General features: G+C 39.9%; 1 protein-coding gene across 3 annotated transcripts in view; it reads right to left on the reverse strand.

Moving 5' to 3' along the window:
* The window catches only part of LOC120063278 (ATP-binding cassette sub-family A member 2-like), a 165,949-nt gene extending 160,833 nt beyond the window's left edge, over positions 1-5,116 (reverse strand). For 2 of the 3 annotated variants that reach the window (XM_039013557.1, XM_039013556.1), the window contains exon 1: positions 4,669-5,115. In XM_039013557.1, the coding sequence (XP_038869485.1) occupies positions 4,669-4,734 (66 nt within the window). In that variant the 5' untranslated portion in view covers positions 4,735-5,115. Of the gene's footprint in view, positions 1-4,668 lie in introns of all 3 variants that reach the window. The other variant, XM_039013558.1, reaches the window with a different exon arrangement.
* Between the last annotated feature and the right edge of the window lie 9,137 nt (positions 5,117-14,253).

Genomic DNA, 14,253 nt, shown 5'->3' on the forward strand with positions numbered 1-14,253 from the left:
CTGAGGACTAACATAAACATGTGTCTGCTTTCCACCTCAGAGATCAAAGCAGGAGTTGACAGACAGGAAGAATGATTGACAGACAGGAAGAGGAGTTCAAGGGTTGACACTACAGACATAGGACCTTCCTGAACTGAATGTACAACAAAGGGATGAAGTCATGTTGTGGTAATTGCATTACGCCTCTACACACATTGTTTTGCCTAGGAAATAAGCACACATTTTTTCTGGCTTGCACTATGATGGCTGTCAGGCAGGCAGCAAACAAAACAATGAACCATGGACTTTGCAGTGGCGTCAGTTGGTTGCTATGTAAATAAAGACCTTTCAGGTACTTTTGAAAACACAGTAAAAGGGAGTAAATCATTAAATGTCCTCACAAACATTTTGCACTGACAGAGTCGACACTCCCAAATTACATCCTATTCCTTATGGGCCATGGGAATAGGGAGTCATTTGGGTCAAAGCCATAGGATTTACAATAGGACTCAGTAATTAAGATATAGACCATGCCCCTGCTCCAGACTACTGCTGACTAGCCTGTTCCAAGAACCCATCAATCAATCCATTTGGCTAATGCTATAGACATATTCCTTAGACTACATGATAATAAACCTACATCTTCCTCAGCCCCAGCAGGTCCAGATGGACTTCATGATAATAAACCTACATCTTCCTCAGCCCCAGCAGGTCCAGATGGACTGCATGATAATAAACCTACATCTTCCTCAGCCCCAGCAGGTCCAGATGGACTGCATGATAATAAACCTACATCTTCCTCAGCCCCAGCAGCAGGTCCAGATGGACTGCATGATAATAAACCTACATCTTCCTCAGCCGCAGCAGGTCCAGATGGACTGCATGATAATAAACCTACATCTTCCTCAGCCCCAGCAGGTCCAGATGGACTGCATGATAATAAACCTACATCTTCCTCAGCCCCAGCAGGTCCAGATGGACTTCATGATAATAAACCTACATCTTCCTCAGCCCCAGCAGGTCCAGATGGACTGCATGATAATAAACCTACATCTTCCTCAGCCCCAGCAGGTCCAGATGGACTGCATGATAATAAACCTACATCTTCCTCAGCCCCAGCAGCAGGTCCAGATGGACTGCATGATAATAAACCTACATCTTCCTCAGCCGCAGCAGGTCCAGATGGACTGCATGATAATAAACCTACATCTTCCTCAGCCCCAGCAGGTCCAGATGGACTGCATGATAATAAACCTACATCTTCCTCAGCCCCAGCAGGTCCAGATGGACTTCATGATAATAAACCTACATCTTCCTCAGCCCCAGCAGGTCCAGATGGACTGCATGATAATAAACCTACATCTTCCTCAGCCCCAGCAGCAGGTCCAGATGGACTGCATGATAATAAACCTACATCTTCCTCAGCCCCAGCAGGTCCAGATGGACTGCATGATAATAAACCTACATCTTCCTCAGCCCCAGCAGCAGGTCCAGATGGACTGCATGATAATAAACCTACATCTTCCTCAGCCCCAGCAGGTCCAGATGGACTTCATGATAATAAACCTACATCTTCCTCAGCCCCAGCAGTTCCAGATGGACTGCATGATAATAAACCTACATCTTCCTCAGCCCCAGCAGGTCCAGATGGACTTCATGATAATAAACCTACATCTTCCTCAGCCCCAGCAGGTCCAGATGGACTGCATGATAATAAACCTACATCTTCCTCAGCCCCAGCAGCAGGTCCAGATGGACTGCATGATAATAAACCTACATCTTCCTCAGCCCCAGCAGGTCCAGATGGACTTCATGATAATAAACCTACATCTTCCTCAGCCCCAGCAGGTCCAGATGGACTGCATGATAATAAACCTACATCTTCCTCAGCCCCAGCAGCAGGTCCAGATGGACTGCATGATAATAAACCTACATCTTCCTCAGCCCCAGCAGCAGGTCCAGATGGACTTCATGATAATAAACCTACATCTTCCTCAGCCCCAGCAGGTCCAGATGGACTGCATGATAATAAACCTACATCTTCCTCAGCCCCAGCAGCAGGTCCAGATGGACTGCATGATAATAAACCTACATCTTCCTCAGCCCCAGCAGCAGGTCCAAATGGACTGCATGATAATAAATGTACAGGATGACGTAACTGATACTATTATTACTCTGTGCCAACCCTAGTGTACTTCAGGAAACCTATATGAAGTCTTCACTAAGACTGTGTCCTAAATGGCACTCTATTCCCTATTGTAGTGCAGAACATTTGTAGTATAGGGAATAGGGTCAAAAATAGTGCACTATAAACAGAATAGTATGCCATTTGGGACAGATCCTGTATGTACTATCTGAAGGGGAACCATAGCTAAATATAGCACACAACAAGTGAAGGGCGGCGACATCATGATGGATGACGGACAAAACAAAGCATCTTTAGGATCAAGGAAACCAGCGTGGACAGCTCTCTACATTGCCTGAAGAAAAAAAGTCTGTACCTAATGGGACAGGGTATATATGACCTATAAAGATCTTTAGGCAAATTCCCCAACTGCTGTAAATGGAAAGGCTCTAAAATGGAAATAGATAGTGTTCTCTGCAGACTAGGCTACTATAAACAGGCCCTATGTATTGATGATAAAAAGAGCACTTTGGGTCATCAGGCTTTAAAGTAGGTACTTTACACTGTCCACTAAAGAGGTAGTTTACTCCAAAATCAAATGTTTGTCAGGTGCTGTCTAAAGTCTAGATCAGGGTTTCCCAAACTCGGTCCTCGGACCCCCACTGAGTGCACGTTTTGGGTTTCGCCCTAGCACTACACAGCTGATTCAAATAACCAACTCGTCATCAAGCTTTGATTATTTGAATCAGCTGTGTAGTGCTGGGTAAAAACCAGAACGTGCACCCGGGGGGGGGGGGGCATGGTGCCGAGTTTGTCAAAGGCACCATGCATTATGAGGAATCTTCAGGCCCCGATCCCACATGAAAACCATCGTCTGATAAAATGCTATGGTGTAATCAGGTGTTTTTTAGTCAATAATGGTATGTTTCTGTTGTTTTTGTGGATCCCAGGACTCCGTGGAAAACAAATAAAAATCAAATCAAATGTTATTGGTCACATACACATCTGTTAGCAGGACTACCTATTCTGGCTAAATAGATCTGTGGTGCAAAATAATTATATTATTGTACAGGGCCTCCCAGGAGCCTAAGTGCTGCTGTGTTACTAATCTGACATAAGCTTGTAACATTGTGTAACACATGTACATGTTGCTGATGTCGACCACTATACCAAAGTAGTGTAGTCAGATCCACCAATACATGGCCACACTAGTCTAGGTTTGACATACAGTCTTAGAAACAAAGGTTCTGGATACAACCAAAAATGGTTCTACCAAAAAAAGGGTGCTTTCTTCATATATGACACTCTTTAAGGTTCTATATAGAACTGAAATTGGTTCCATATAGAACTCTATATGAAACCCAAGGGTTCTATATGAAACCAACGTTGGTCAGGTGAAGATCCACTGGGTTTCTGACCACATAACCCTAAAAAAGGGTTCTATATAGAACCTTTAGGGTGCCATATATGAAGAAAGAAATATAACTCTTTTTGGTTCGATCCAGAGTGTATAAGAGTGTAATATAAGAGTGTAATATAAGAGTGTAATACAGACATTACATAAACATGTGTCAGAGCTCTGAATATCTGAGATTCTGGTCCATTATCTCTGGTGTCCTTGTAGAGGACCTCAGAGCATCTTATTTGCAGGCCAATGCACAGATAGAGGTCTACAAGTGCCAGGGTACCAGCCCCCTCTGTGAAAATGCCCCTCCCAAATTTATCTACAGATTTTATATATATATATTGGATGGTAAAAACTGAACATAATGTTTATTTTAAAGACTTTGAGCACCAGCGGGCCACATTCTCAGTGTCCTGTCCTTCCTGTCATTGTCTGTCAGGTAGCCTAGGCTACATGTGAGGCAGGTGCATAACCAAAAGACCCACATACATGCAGTAGATAGATGAATAAGCAATTACTTACGCTACACCTATGCACCTTTTGATATGAATAGTATTTTGTTATTTAAATTGAATCAGTTATAATTTCCAAATGCACCGCACATATTCTCACAGAACCATAATTAGACGCAATTAAAAATTGGCATTAATGTGTGTTTACATCCTCTTCTCTAGCGCTTTGCATGATGTTCTGAGAAGCATGAGAGGTTATGAGGAGTGGTTTATGCACACAACAACCTGTTCGGTTTTCTGTGAATACACGTCTAGTAAACCTGGTGGTATAACACATCCAAACACCTTGGAAACTATGGCAGCGCAAATTAGCCTATGTCTGGGAACTGATGAAGGCACCCCACTGGGCACAGATGTCAATTCAATGTCTATTTCACGTTGGTTCAACGTAAATTCATTTAAATGACGTGGAAACAACGTTGATTCAACCAGTGTGTGCCCAGTGAATATCATGCCAGCCTCAAATACAGGCAATGCAGTAGCAGCAACCGAATTCTGTAGACCGACGCCCGTCTGATCTCGCACTGCCATTCGGTGATGTTTTACAAGCGCACAACCAGCAGCCTATTTAAGCTAATGTCCCATATTTCTAAGCACCCATATATTGTAATTGTTATCTAATAATATCAAAGAAAATGTTTCCTTACCGGTCCTCTTCTCTTCAAAGACACATTCTTCCACAACAGAAGATGTAGCTGGTGGAGGAATCCCATCTCCACAGGCTCGAGGTTTTTCCCCTAATTACGGCCAAATTACGATACCGGTAATTAAGTTACTGTTTAGTGGGGTGGATTTGTGGTAATGGATTACAAGCCATTCCGATGTATTTAAATGTCAATTTAGATAATATGCTTGATACAGGTTTATATGCCCATTTCACAGCTCTCTCTCTCTCTGAACGAGACGACTGTTTTCTGCCACTGCCTTGTGGTTAGATGGCTAAATAGGACTAGCTGTATTTCAGTCGCAAGCGTGGCTGATATTCTGTATGATATCACCATCAGCGGAAAAATACAGAAGCATCCAATGGAAACGGTGCTAAAGTAATGCGTTAGAATGAACATAGAACCATCGATATAGGGATATATATCACCATCGTGCAGTATAGTGGGCGGAGACGGCGCTACAGACAGTACGTCTTCTCCCGCACTCTATACTAAGGCTAGGCTACTGTTCCTCTTGCAAATTGGAACACAAAGTTACCTTGTATGATTTGACAAATGACTGTTCTTACAGCCTAAAACCTATTCTGTATAGGTGTAGGTCCAGGAATGTAACATATTTATCCCAGGGTAATGTATATTGAAAGCCTCAACGATCCCAATAGGATAGACTGTAGTTGTAGAATTTTAGATTTGCCCCAAAAATTTGCCCTAAATCTTGCATTGAATAGTGTCGTGCCAGTAACTGAAAGGTCGCTGGTTTGAATCCCTGAGATGACTAACTGAAAAATCGGTGTGCCCTTGAGCAAGGAACTTTACCCTAATTGCTCCTGTAAATCGCTCTGGATGTAAACGTAATAACGGTTTCAGGTTTCCGTTATTACGGATATATATATTACGGATATATACGGATATATATAAATATAATAACAAAATATTTATATATTTTCTATTTATCCATATTACGGATATATAGATATATATATTACGGATATATACGGATATATATATATATATACATTACGGATATATATATATATACATTACGGATATATGTATATATATATAAAAATATCCGTAATATATATATATATATATCCGTAATATGGATAAATAGAAAATATAAATATAATAACAAAATATATATATATATTTTCTATTTATCCATATTACGGATATATAGATATATATATTACGGATATATACGGATATATATATATATATATATATATATATATATATATATATATATATCCGTAATATGGATAAATAGAAAATAGAAATATACATATATATATGACGTACACACATACAGGCTCAGATAATCAGAAAAGGAATCTAGCCTTAGTTGAAAATGACAGTTTAGCACATGCTGGCTTTACTATTTCATCAGCACTAGAAACTCAAAACTAGGCAGGGCATATCCGCGGGAAGTAGGGGTGCTGTGGGTGCTGCAGCACCACCGGGAAAAATGTAAGAAAATAATAAATACAATTTTATTTTTGATATAATTTTTTTCTAAAATTGTACACTTGGCCTTCACTAGTCCTGTATTAGCAGACCGATACAAACATTCTCCCATTCTCATTGACGGGGCTGTAGAGGAGCAGGTTGAGAGCGTCAAGTTTATTGGTGTCCAGTCGTGAAGAGGGCATGACAAAGCCTATTCCCCCCTCAGGAGACTGAAAAGATTTTGGCATGGGTCCTCAGATCCTCAAAAAGTTCTACAGATGCACCATTAAGAGCATCTTGACTGGTTGCATCACTGCCTGGTATGGCAACTGCTCGGCCTTTGACCGCTAGGCACTACAGAGGGTACAGTACATCACTGGAGCCAAGCTTCTTGCCATCCAGGAGCTCTATACCAGGCGGTGTCAGAGGAAGGCACTACAAATTGTTAAAGACTCCAGCCACTCTAGTCATAGACTGTTCTCCCTGCTACCGCATGGCAAGCGGTACCAGAGCACCAAGTCTAGGTCCAAAAGGCTTCTTAACAGCTTATTTTATTATCTATGCATAGTCACTTTAACTCTACCTACATGTACATATTACCTCAATTACCTCAACTAACCGGTACCCCCGCACATTGACTCTGTACCGGTACCTCGTGTATATAGCCTATCTACTGTTATTTTACTGCTACTCTTTAATTATTTGTTATTTGTTATTTTTTACTTATCTATTTTTTACATAACACTTGTTTTTCTTAAAACTGCATTGTTGGTTAACTGCATTGTTGTATTCGGTAAAATTTTTATGAGATATTTCTGTATTTCATTCTCAATAAATTTGCAAAAATGTCTAAAAACATGTTTTCACCTTGTCATTATTGGGTATTGTGTGTAGAAAGAGTGAGAAAAGAAATATATTTAATCCATTTTGAATTCAGGCTATAACAACTGAATGTGCAATAAGTAAAGGGGTATAAATACTGTCTGAACACCCTGTAATTGTATGTGTGGGGTACAGAAATGAGGTAGTCATTCAGAAATCATTATGGCACACAGAGTCCCTGCAACGTATTATGTGACTTGTTAAGCAAATGTTTGATCCTGAATTATTTAGGCATGCCATAACAAAGGGGTTCAATACTTATTGACTCAAGTCATTTCAGCTTTTCATTTTCTATATATTTGTAAAGATTTATAAAAAGATAATGTTATTTTGACATTATAGGGTATTATGTGTAGGCCAGTGACGTAAAATCTCAATTTAGTCAATTTTAAATTCAGGCTGTAACACAATAAAATGTGGAAAAGGTCAAGGGGTGTGAATACATTCTGAAGGCACTGTATATGCCAGTAATAGTGGCACAGTACCATCCACACCCCAAAAACAGAGTTCAAACTCATGTATTTTTCTTTGCCCATATGTAACAGACGTGAGTCGGGAGTCTAGTGATGAGTTAGCCCTGCCTGCGACTTCAAAATCAGTGTCACCCTTGTCAAACGGTCAAGACGTTGGTCTTTCCTGTTGGAAACTCCCCACTGGGCAAAACTGTTTCCACATCATTTCAATAAATAAATGCAATGTGATGAAGTTGAATCAACATGGAAAACTGATTGGATTTGCAAAAAGTCAACAAGGTGAGGGGATTTAATATTTTGTTCACCCAACTTTTAACCTAAATCCAATGATATAGTGAAATGTTTTGTTGATTTCACGTTGATTTCACGTTAGTTGACAACTCAAACAAATTGTTGAACTGACATCTGTACCCAGTGTGCAAGTCAGGCCTGTGACCCATACCCTCAGGCTATCTAAAGTGAAAGAGCTGTCTGATAATACTTTTAAATGTATTTATTTTATTGTAATTCAAGGCTTGAAAAGGACTAACATTTAAACTTTGTTTTTATCCAATAAATAAACGAATAAAACAAGGTTCATGTTTACTCATTGCTTCACAATAAACCATTGAGCGGCATTTCTCTAAGCTTGTATAGTTTTCTACCCCTGCTTTCCCTTGCTAGCAGGTAGATGCCTACTGGGGTCATATCCCGAATGGCGCTTTATTCCATAGGAAGTGCTGCTCTAGATAAAGAGAAAAGGCTTAACAATTATAGCAGTACAATTTTATCAAATGTACAAATGTACGAAAAGACCACTAGGATGACAGCAGTAGTTAAGAATTTGCTTTGGACAAGCCTGGGAACAGGTAGAAATACTGAAGTGGGAGAAGATAGTTCACATGAAGACAAGATTTTGTATTGTTTCATTAATTGAATTAATAATTCATTAAAGACCTGAACATCTCTGTGTTGGTACCACTATTTCTCAGTATTATATGACAATATGGGAGACATGGACTCATTAAACATTACTTTTGAGTCCATTCCACGTTGGTTCAACATAATGTCATTGAAATGATGTGGAAACATCGTTGATTCAACCACTGTGTGCCCAGTGGGAATGATCTGAAGTGAGTAGATACGTAGATAGCATAGTACTTTCTTTCTCAAACATCATAGGTTGCTAATTAACATAAATACACCCTGTAAATGTATGTGTCTTCAACGCTCCTGGTTTATTAGTGCTTTATTAACTGTGTAAAATAGATTAAACAGTAGGCTTCAGTAGAGGTCACAGTAGATAAGCTTAACTTGGAAACAGTTATGACTTTCCAATCCTGGAGTGATGTCACATGCAAATCTCTCTGCTTGGCTTAGAATTTCACAAAGCTCTATAAATCTACCCAAATAGGCACGCAACATCTGGCCATGGCGATCCAGGACCACAGTAGCTAGATACTGGCTCACTGGACAGGGAATTAACTGTCGGCATGGCTCATTCTGTGATTATGCATGACTAGGAATCTTATTTCTACATCTCTGTAAAATCTCTCTCTCTCACACACACATGCACACACATACACACACTCATAGCGTGACATGTGAGTCCATGAGTAAACATTTTTATGAAATATTTGGAAAGGAAAAACAACATTTAAAGGAATATTTGCAAAGGAAAAACAACAACATTTAACAGCTAGGCTACCTTCCGCCATTATATTATGGTTATACTGTGGTACCTCTTTACTCTCCATATGTACCAATAACAGGAAAACATTGTGGTTTAGTGATCTGAAAGTCACGCCCTTGGTGCCCTCATCTGAAGTCATTCATCTGAGAACACGGCTCAGATTACGACTGGGGAAAAATGTTCTAACTAAAATCCAATTCCGTCAAAAAAGGAAAGTTTGAACATATGAAATGAATGCAGAACAGATGAAAACACAAAACCAGAACAACTGACTCTGACATTGTGCTACAATCCAAAGATTAAAAGATTAACATTTTTGGATGCAAATATTCTAATATTCTTTCATTATAGTAGTTGTTTGGTGGTGCATAGGCTAACGTATGAGCTATATCTCTGTAAAACAAGTTCCAGGAATTGGATCTATAAGTGGCTACAATGTAAATAGCTACATTTATTCTCATTCTAGACTAGCTACAATAGTGTCCTATAGCCTCATAGTAGTGTCCATATGACTGTCAAAAAGTTACAGGGGTGTGGTTGTGGCATGTGTGCGTGTTGTGAGAGAACAGAGAGATGATGTGAAAGAGGAGTGAAAATAATGGCCAAGACAGGATTTCCTACCCACTGATATGTGCCACTGCCTAAATCATCTTCGAGGAGGAAGTCAGTTTCAGTGAGTCTTACCTCCAAAAGACAGAAAACACGGAGACATCTTCCTCAGACCTCACCCAGGGGAGTACCACTGGGAAAGGGAATACCTAGTAAGTTGTACAACTAAATGCATTCAACCGAAATGTGTCTCTGAAGCGGAGAGGTGTGGAGTGCTGCTTTAATCGACATCATCAGTGCCCAGGGAGCAGTTGTTGTTGAGGGTTAACTGCCTTGCTCAAAGGCAGAATGGCAGATTTTTCCACCTTGCCGGTTCAGGGATTGGAACCAGCAACATTTCGGTTACTTGCCCAACACTCTTAACCGGTAGGTTGCCTGAGCCCTGGTGTCATGAGAAAGGTCATCTCTGTGACATGTAGAGTTTCAACCTGGTCTCAGAGCATTTTGTATTATTCTCTACGTAAAACACTTTAGTATGTATTAACTTGTGGATGTCCATCACTCATTTTGTATGATATGTTATGAATTATGATTTGTATTATATGTTATGAAATTGCAAAACATACAATATATTACGAATTTGAAAAACATACTATATGTTACAAATTTGCGGAAATATACAGTATCAGTCAAAAGTTTGGACACATCTACTCATTCAAGGGTTTTCTTTATTTTTACTAGTTTCTACATTGTAGAATAATAGTGAAGACATCAAAACTATGAAATAACACATATGGAATCATGTAGTAACCAAAAAAGTGTTAAACAAATCAAAATACATTTTATATTTGCCTTGATGACAGCTTTGCACACTCTTGGCATTCTCTCAACCAGCTTCACCTGGAGTGCTTACCAAGTCTTGTAGGAGTTCCCACATTTGCTTTCCTGCACTCTCTGGTCTGACTCATCCCAAACCATCTCAATTTGGTTGAAGTAGGGGGATTGTGGAGGCCAGGTCATCTGATGCAGCACTCCATCACTATCATTCTTGGTAAAATAGCCCGTACACAGCCTCGAGGTGTATTGGGTCATTGTCCTGTTGAAAAACAAATGATAGTCCCACTAAGCCCAAACCAGATGGGATTGCATATCGCTGCAGAATGCTGTGGTAGCCATGCTGGTTAAGTGTGCCTTGAATTCCAAATAAATTACAGACAGTGTCACTGAAAGCACCCCCACACCATAACACCTTCACCTCACCTACATGCTTTCCGGTGTTATTAAATACACATGCGGAGATCATCCGTTCACCCACACCGCGTCTCACAAAGACACGGCGGTCGGAACCAAAAATCGCCAATTTGGACTCCAGAACAAAGGACAAATTTCCACCGGTCTAATGTCCATTGGTCGTGTTTCTTGACCCAAGCAAGTGTCTTCTTCTTATTGGTGTCCTTTAGTAGTGGTTTCTTTGCAGAAGAAACCATGAAGGCCTAAATCACGCAGTCTCCTCTGAACAGTTGATGTTGAGATGTGTCTGTTACTTGAACTCCGTGAAGCATTTATTTGGGCTGCAATTTCTGAGGCTGGTAACTCTAATGAACTTATCCTCTGCAGCAGAGGTAACTCTGGGTCTTCCGTTCCTGTGGCGGTCCTCATGAGAGCCAGTTTCATCATAGCGCTTGATTTTTTTGCGGCTGCACTTGAAGAAACTTTCAATGTTCTTGAAATGTTCAGTATTGACTGACCTTCATGTCTTAAAATAATGATGGACTGTCATTTCTCTTTGCTTATTTGAGCTGTTATTGCCATAATAGGGACTTGATATTTTACCAAATAGGGCTATATTCTGTATACCCCCCTACCTTGTCACAACATAACTGATTGGCTCAAACGCATTAAGAAGAAAATAAATTCCACAAATGAACTTTTAAGAAGGCACAGCTGTTCATTGAAATGCATTCCAGGTGACTACCTCATGAAGCTGGTTGTGAGAATGCCAAGAGTGTGCAAAACGGTCATCGAGGCAAATTGAGTCTATTTGAAGAATCTTAAATATAAAATATATTTTGATTTGTTTAACAATTTTTTGGTTTCTACATGTGTTGTTTAATAGTTTTGATGTCTTCACTATTATTCTACAATGTAGAAAATAGTCAAAATAAAGAAAAACCCTTGAATGAGTAGGTGATCTAAAACTTTTGACCGGTAGTGCATATACAGTATATATATATAATTTTTTCACAGTATTTTAAAACTACAATCTACCTGCAGTGAAGCCCCTCAACATTTACATCACATTCCAGGGATCTAGCAGACGCTCCCACCCAGAGCGGCAGAAAACCTGCCTTTATGCACAAGGGCCATGAATATTTTCAAATTAATTGAATCAATGAATCAGTCCACAGATATATTCCATTTTCTGAAAGGCTAATAATCAAGCAAATCATTCAATGTTTTCCTTCATACGCAGTACTACATGTATTTGACTGTTACAGTGATAGTGAGGGTTAATGTGATGCTTATCTTAAAAAAGTGAAGAAAGGAGGAAGTATTTGTATTTATTATGGATCCCCATTAGCTGCTGCTTTGGCAGGAACTACTCCTCCTGGGGTCCAGCAAAATAAGGCAGTTTATACAATTTAAAAACATTACAATACATTCACAGATTTCACAACACACTGTGTGCCTTCAGGCCCCTACTCCACCACCACCACATACAGTTGAAGTCGGAACTTTGCATACACTTAAGTTGGAGTCATTAAAACTCATTTTTCAACCACTCCACAAATTTCTTGTTAACAAACTATAGTTTTGGCAAGTCGGTTAGGACATCTACTTTGTGCATGACACAAGTTACAGACAGATTATTTCACTTATAATTCACTGTATCACAATTCCAGTGGGTCAGAAGTTTACATACACTAAATTGACTGTGCCTTTAAACAGCTTGGAAAATTCCAGAAAATGATGTCATGGCTTTAAAAGCTTCTGATAGGCCAATTGACATCATTTGAGTCAATTGGAGGTGTACCTGTGGATGTATTTCAAGGTCTACCTTCAAACTCAGTGCCTCTTTGCTTGACATCATGGGGAAATCAAAAGAAATCAGCCAAGACCTCCACAAGTCTGGTTCATCCTTGGGAGCAATTTCCAAATGCCTGAAGGTACCACGTTCATCTGTACAAACAATAATACGCAAGTATAAACACCATGGGACCACGCAGCCGTCATACCGCTCAGGAAGGAAACGCGTTATGTCTCCTAGAGATGAATATACTTTGGTTTCTCAAAGTGCAAATCAATCCCAGAATAACAGCAAAGGACCTTCTGAAGATGCTGGAGGTAACAGGTAGAAAAGTATCTATATCCACAGTAAAACTAGTCCTATATTGACATAACCTGAAAGGCCGCTTAGCAAGGAAGAAGCTACTGCTCCAAAACTGCCATAAAAAAGCCAGACTACAGTTTGCAACTGGACATGGGGACAAAGATCGTACTTTTTGGAGAAATGTCCTCAGGTCTGATGAAACAAAAATAGAACTGTTTGGCCATAATGACCATCATTATGTTTGGAGGAAAAAGGGGGATGCTTGCAAGCCGAAGAACACCATCCCAACCGTGAAGCACGGGGGTGGCAGCATCATGTTGTGGGAGTGCTTTGCTGCAGGAGAGACCGGTGCACTTCACCAAATAGATGGCATCACAAGGAAGGACAATTATGTGGATATATTGAAGCAACATCTCAAGACATCAGTAAGGAAGTTAAAGCTTGGTTGCAAATGGGTCTTCCAAATGGACAATGACCCCAAGCATACTTCCAAAGTTGTGGCAAAATGGTTTAAGGACAACAAAGTCAAGGTATTTGAGTGTCCATCACAAAGCCCTGACCTCAATCCTATAGAAAATTTGTGGGCAGAACTGAAAAAGCGTGTGCGAGCAAGGAGGCCTACAAACCTGACTCAGTTACACCAGCTCTGTCAGGAGGAATGGGCCAAAATTCACCCAATTTATTGTGGGAAGATTGTGGAAGGCTACCCAAAACGTTTGACCCAAGTTAAACAATTTAAAGGCAATGATACCAAATACTAATTGAGTGTATGTAAACTTCTGACCCACTGGGAATGTGATGAAAAAAATAAAAGCTGAAATAAATCCTTCTCTACTATTATTCTGACATTTCACATTCTTAAAATAAAGTGGTGATCCTAACTAACCTAAGACAGGGAATATTTACTAGGATTAAATGTCAGGACTTGTGTTAAACTGAGTTTAAATATATTTGGCTAAGGTGTATGTAAACTTCCGACTTTAACTGTATATACAGTACAAAATCCATGTGTACGTGTGTGTATAGTGCGTATGCTATCATGTGTGTGTGTATGCATGTGTCTGTGCCTATGTTTGTGTTGGGTCACAGTCCCCGCTGTTCCGTAAGGTGTTTTATCTGGGTTTTACTGCTTGCGTCAGTTACTTGATGTGGAATAGAGTTCCATGTAGTCATGGCTCTATTTAGTACTGTGCACCTTCCATAGTCTGTTC

Source organism: Salvelinus namaycush, chromosome 18 (genome assembly GCF_016432855.1).
Source record: "Salvelinus namaycush isolate Seneca chromosome 18, SaNama_1.0, whole genome shotgun sequence".
NCBI classification, from domain to species: domain Eukaryota; kingdom Metazoa; phylum Chordata; class Actinopteri; order Salmoniformes; family Salmonidae; genus Salvelinus; species Salvelinus namaycush.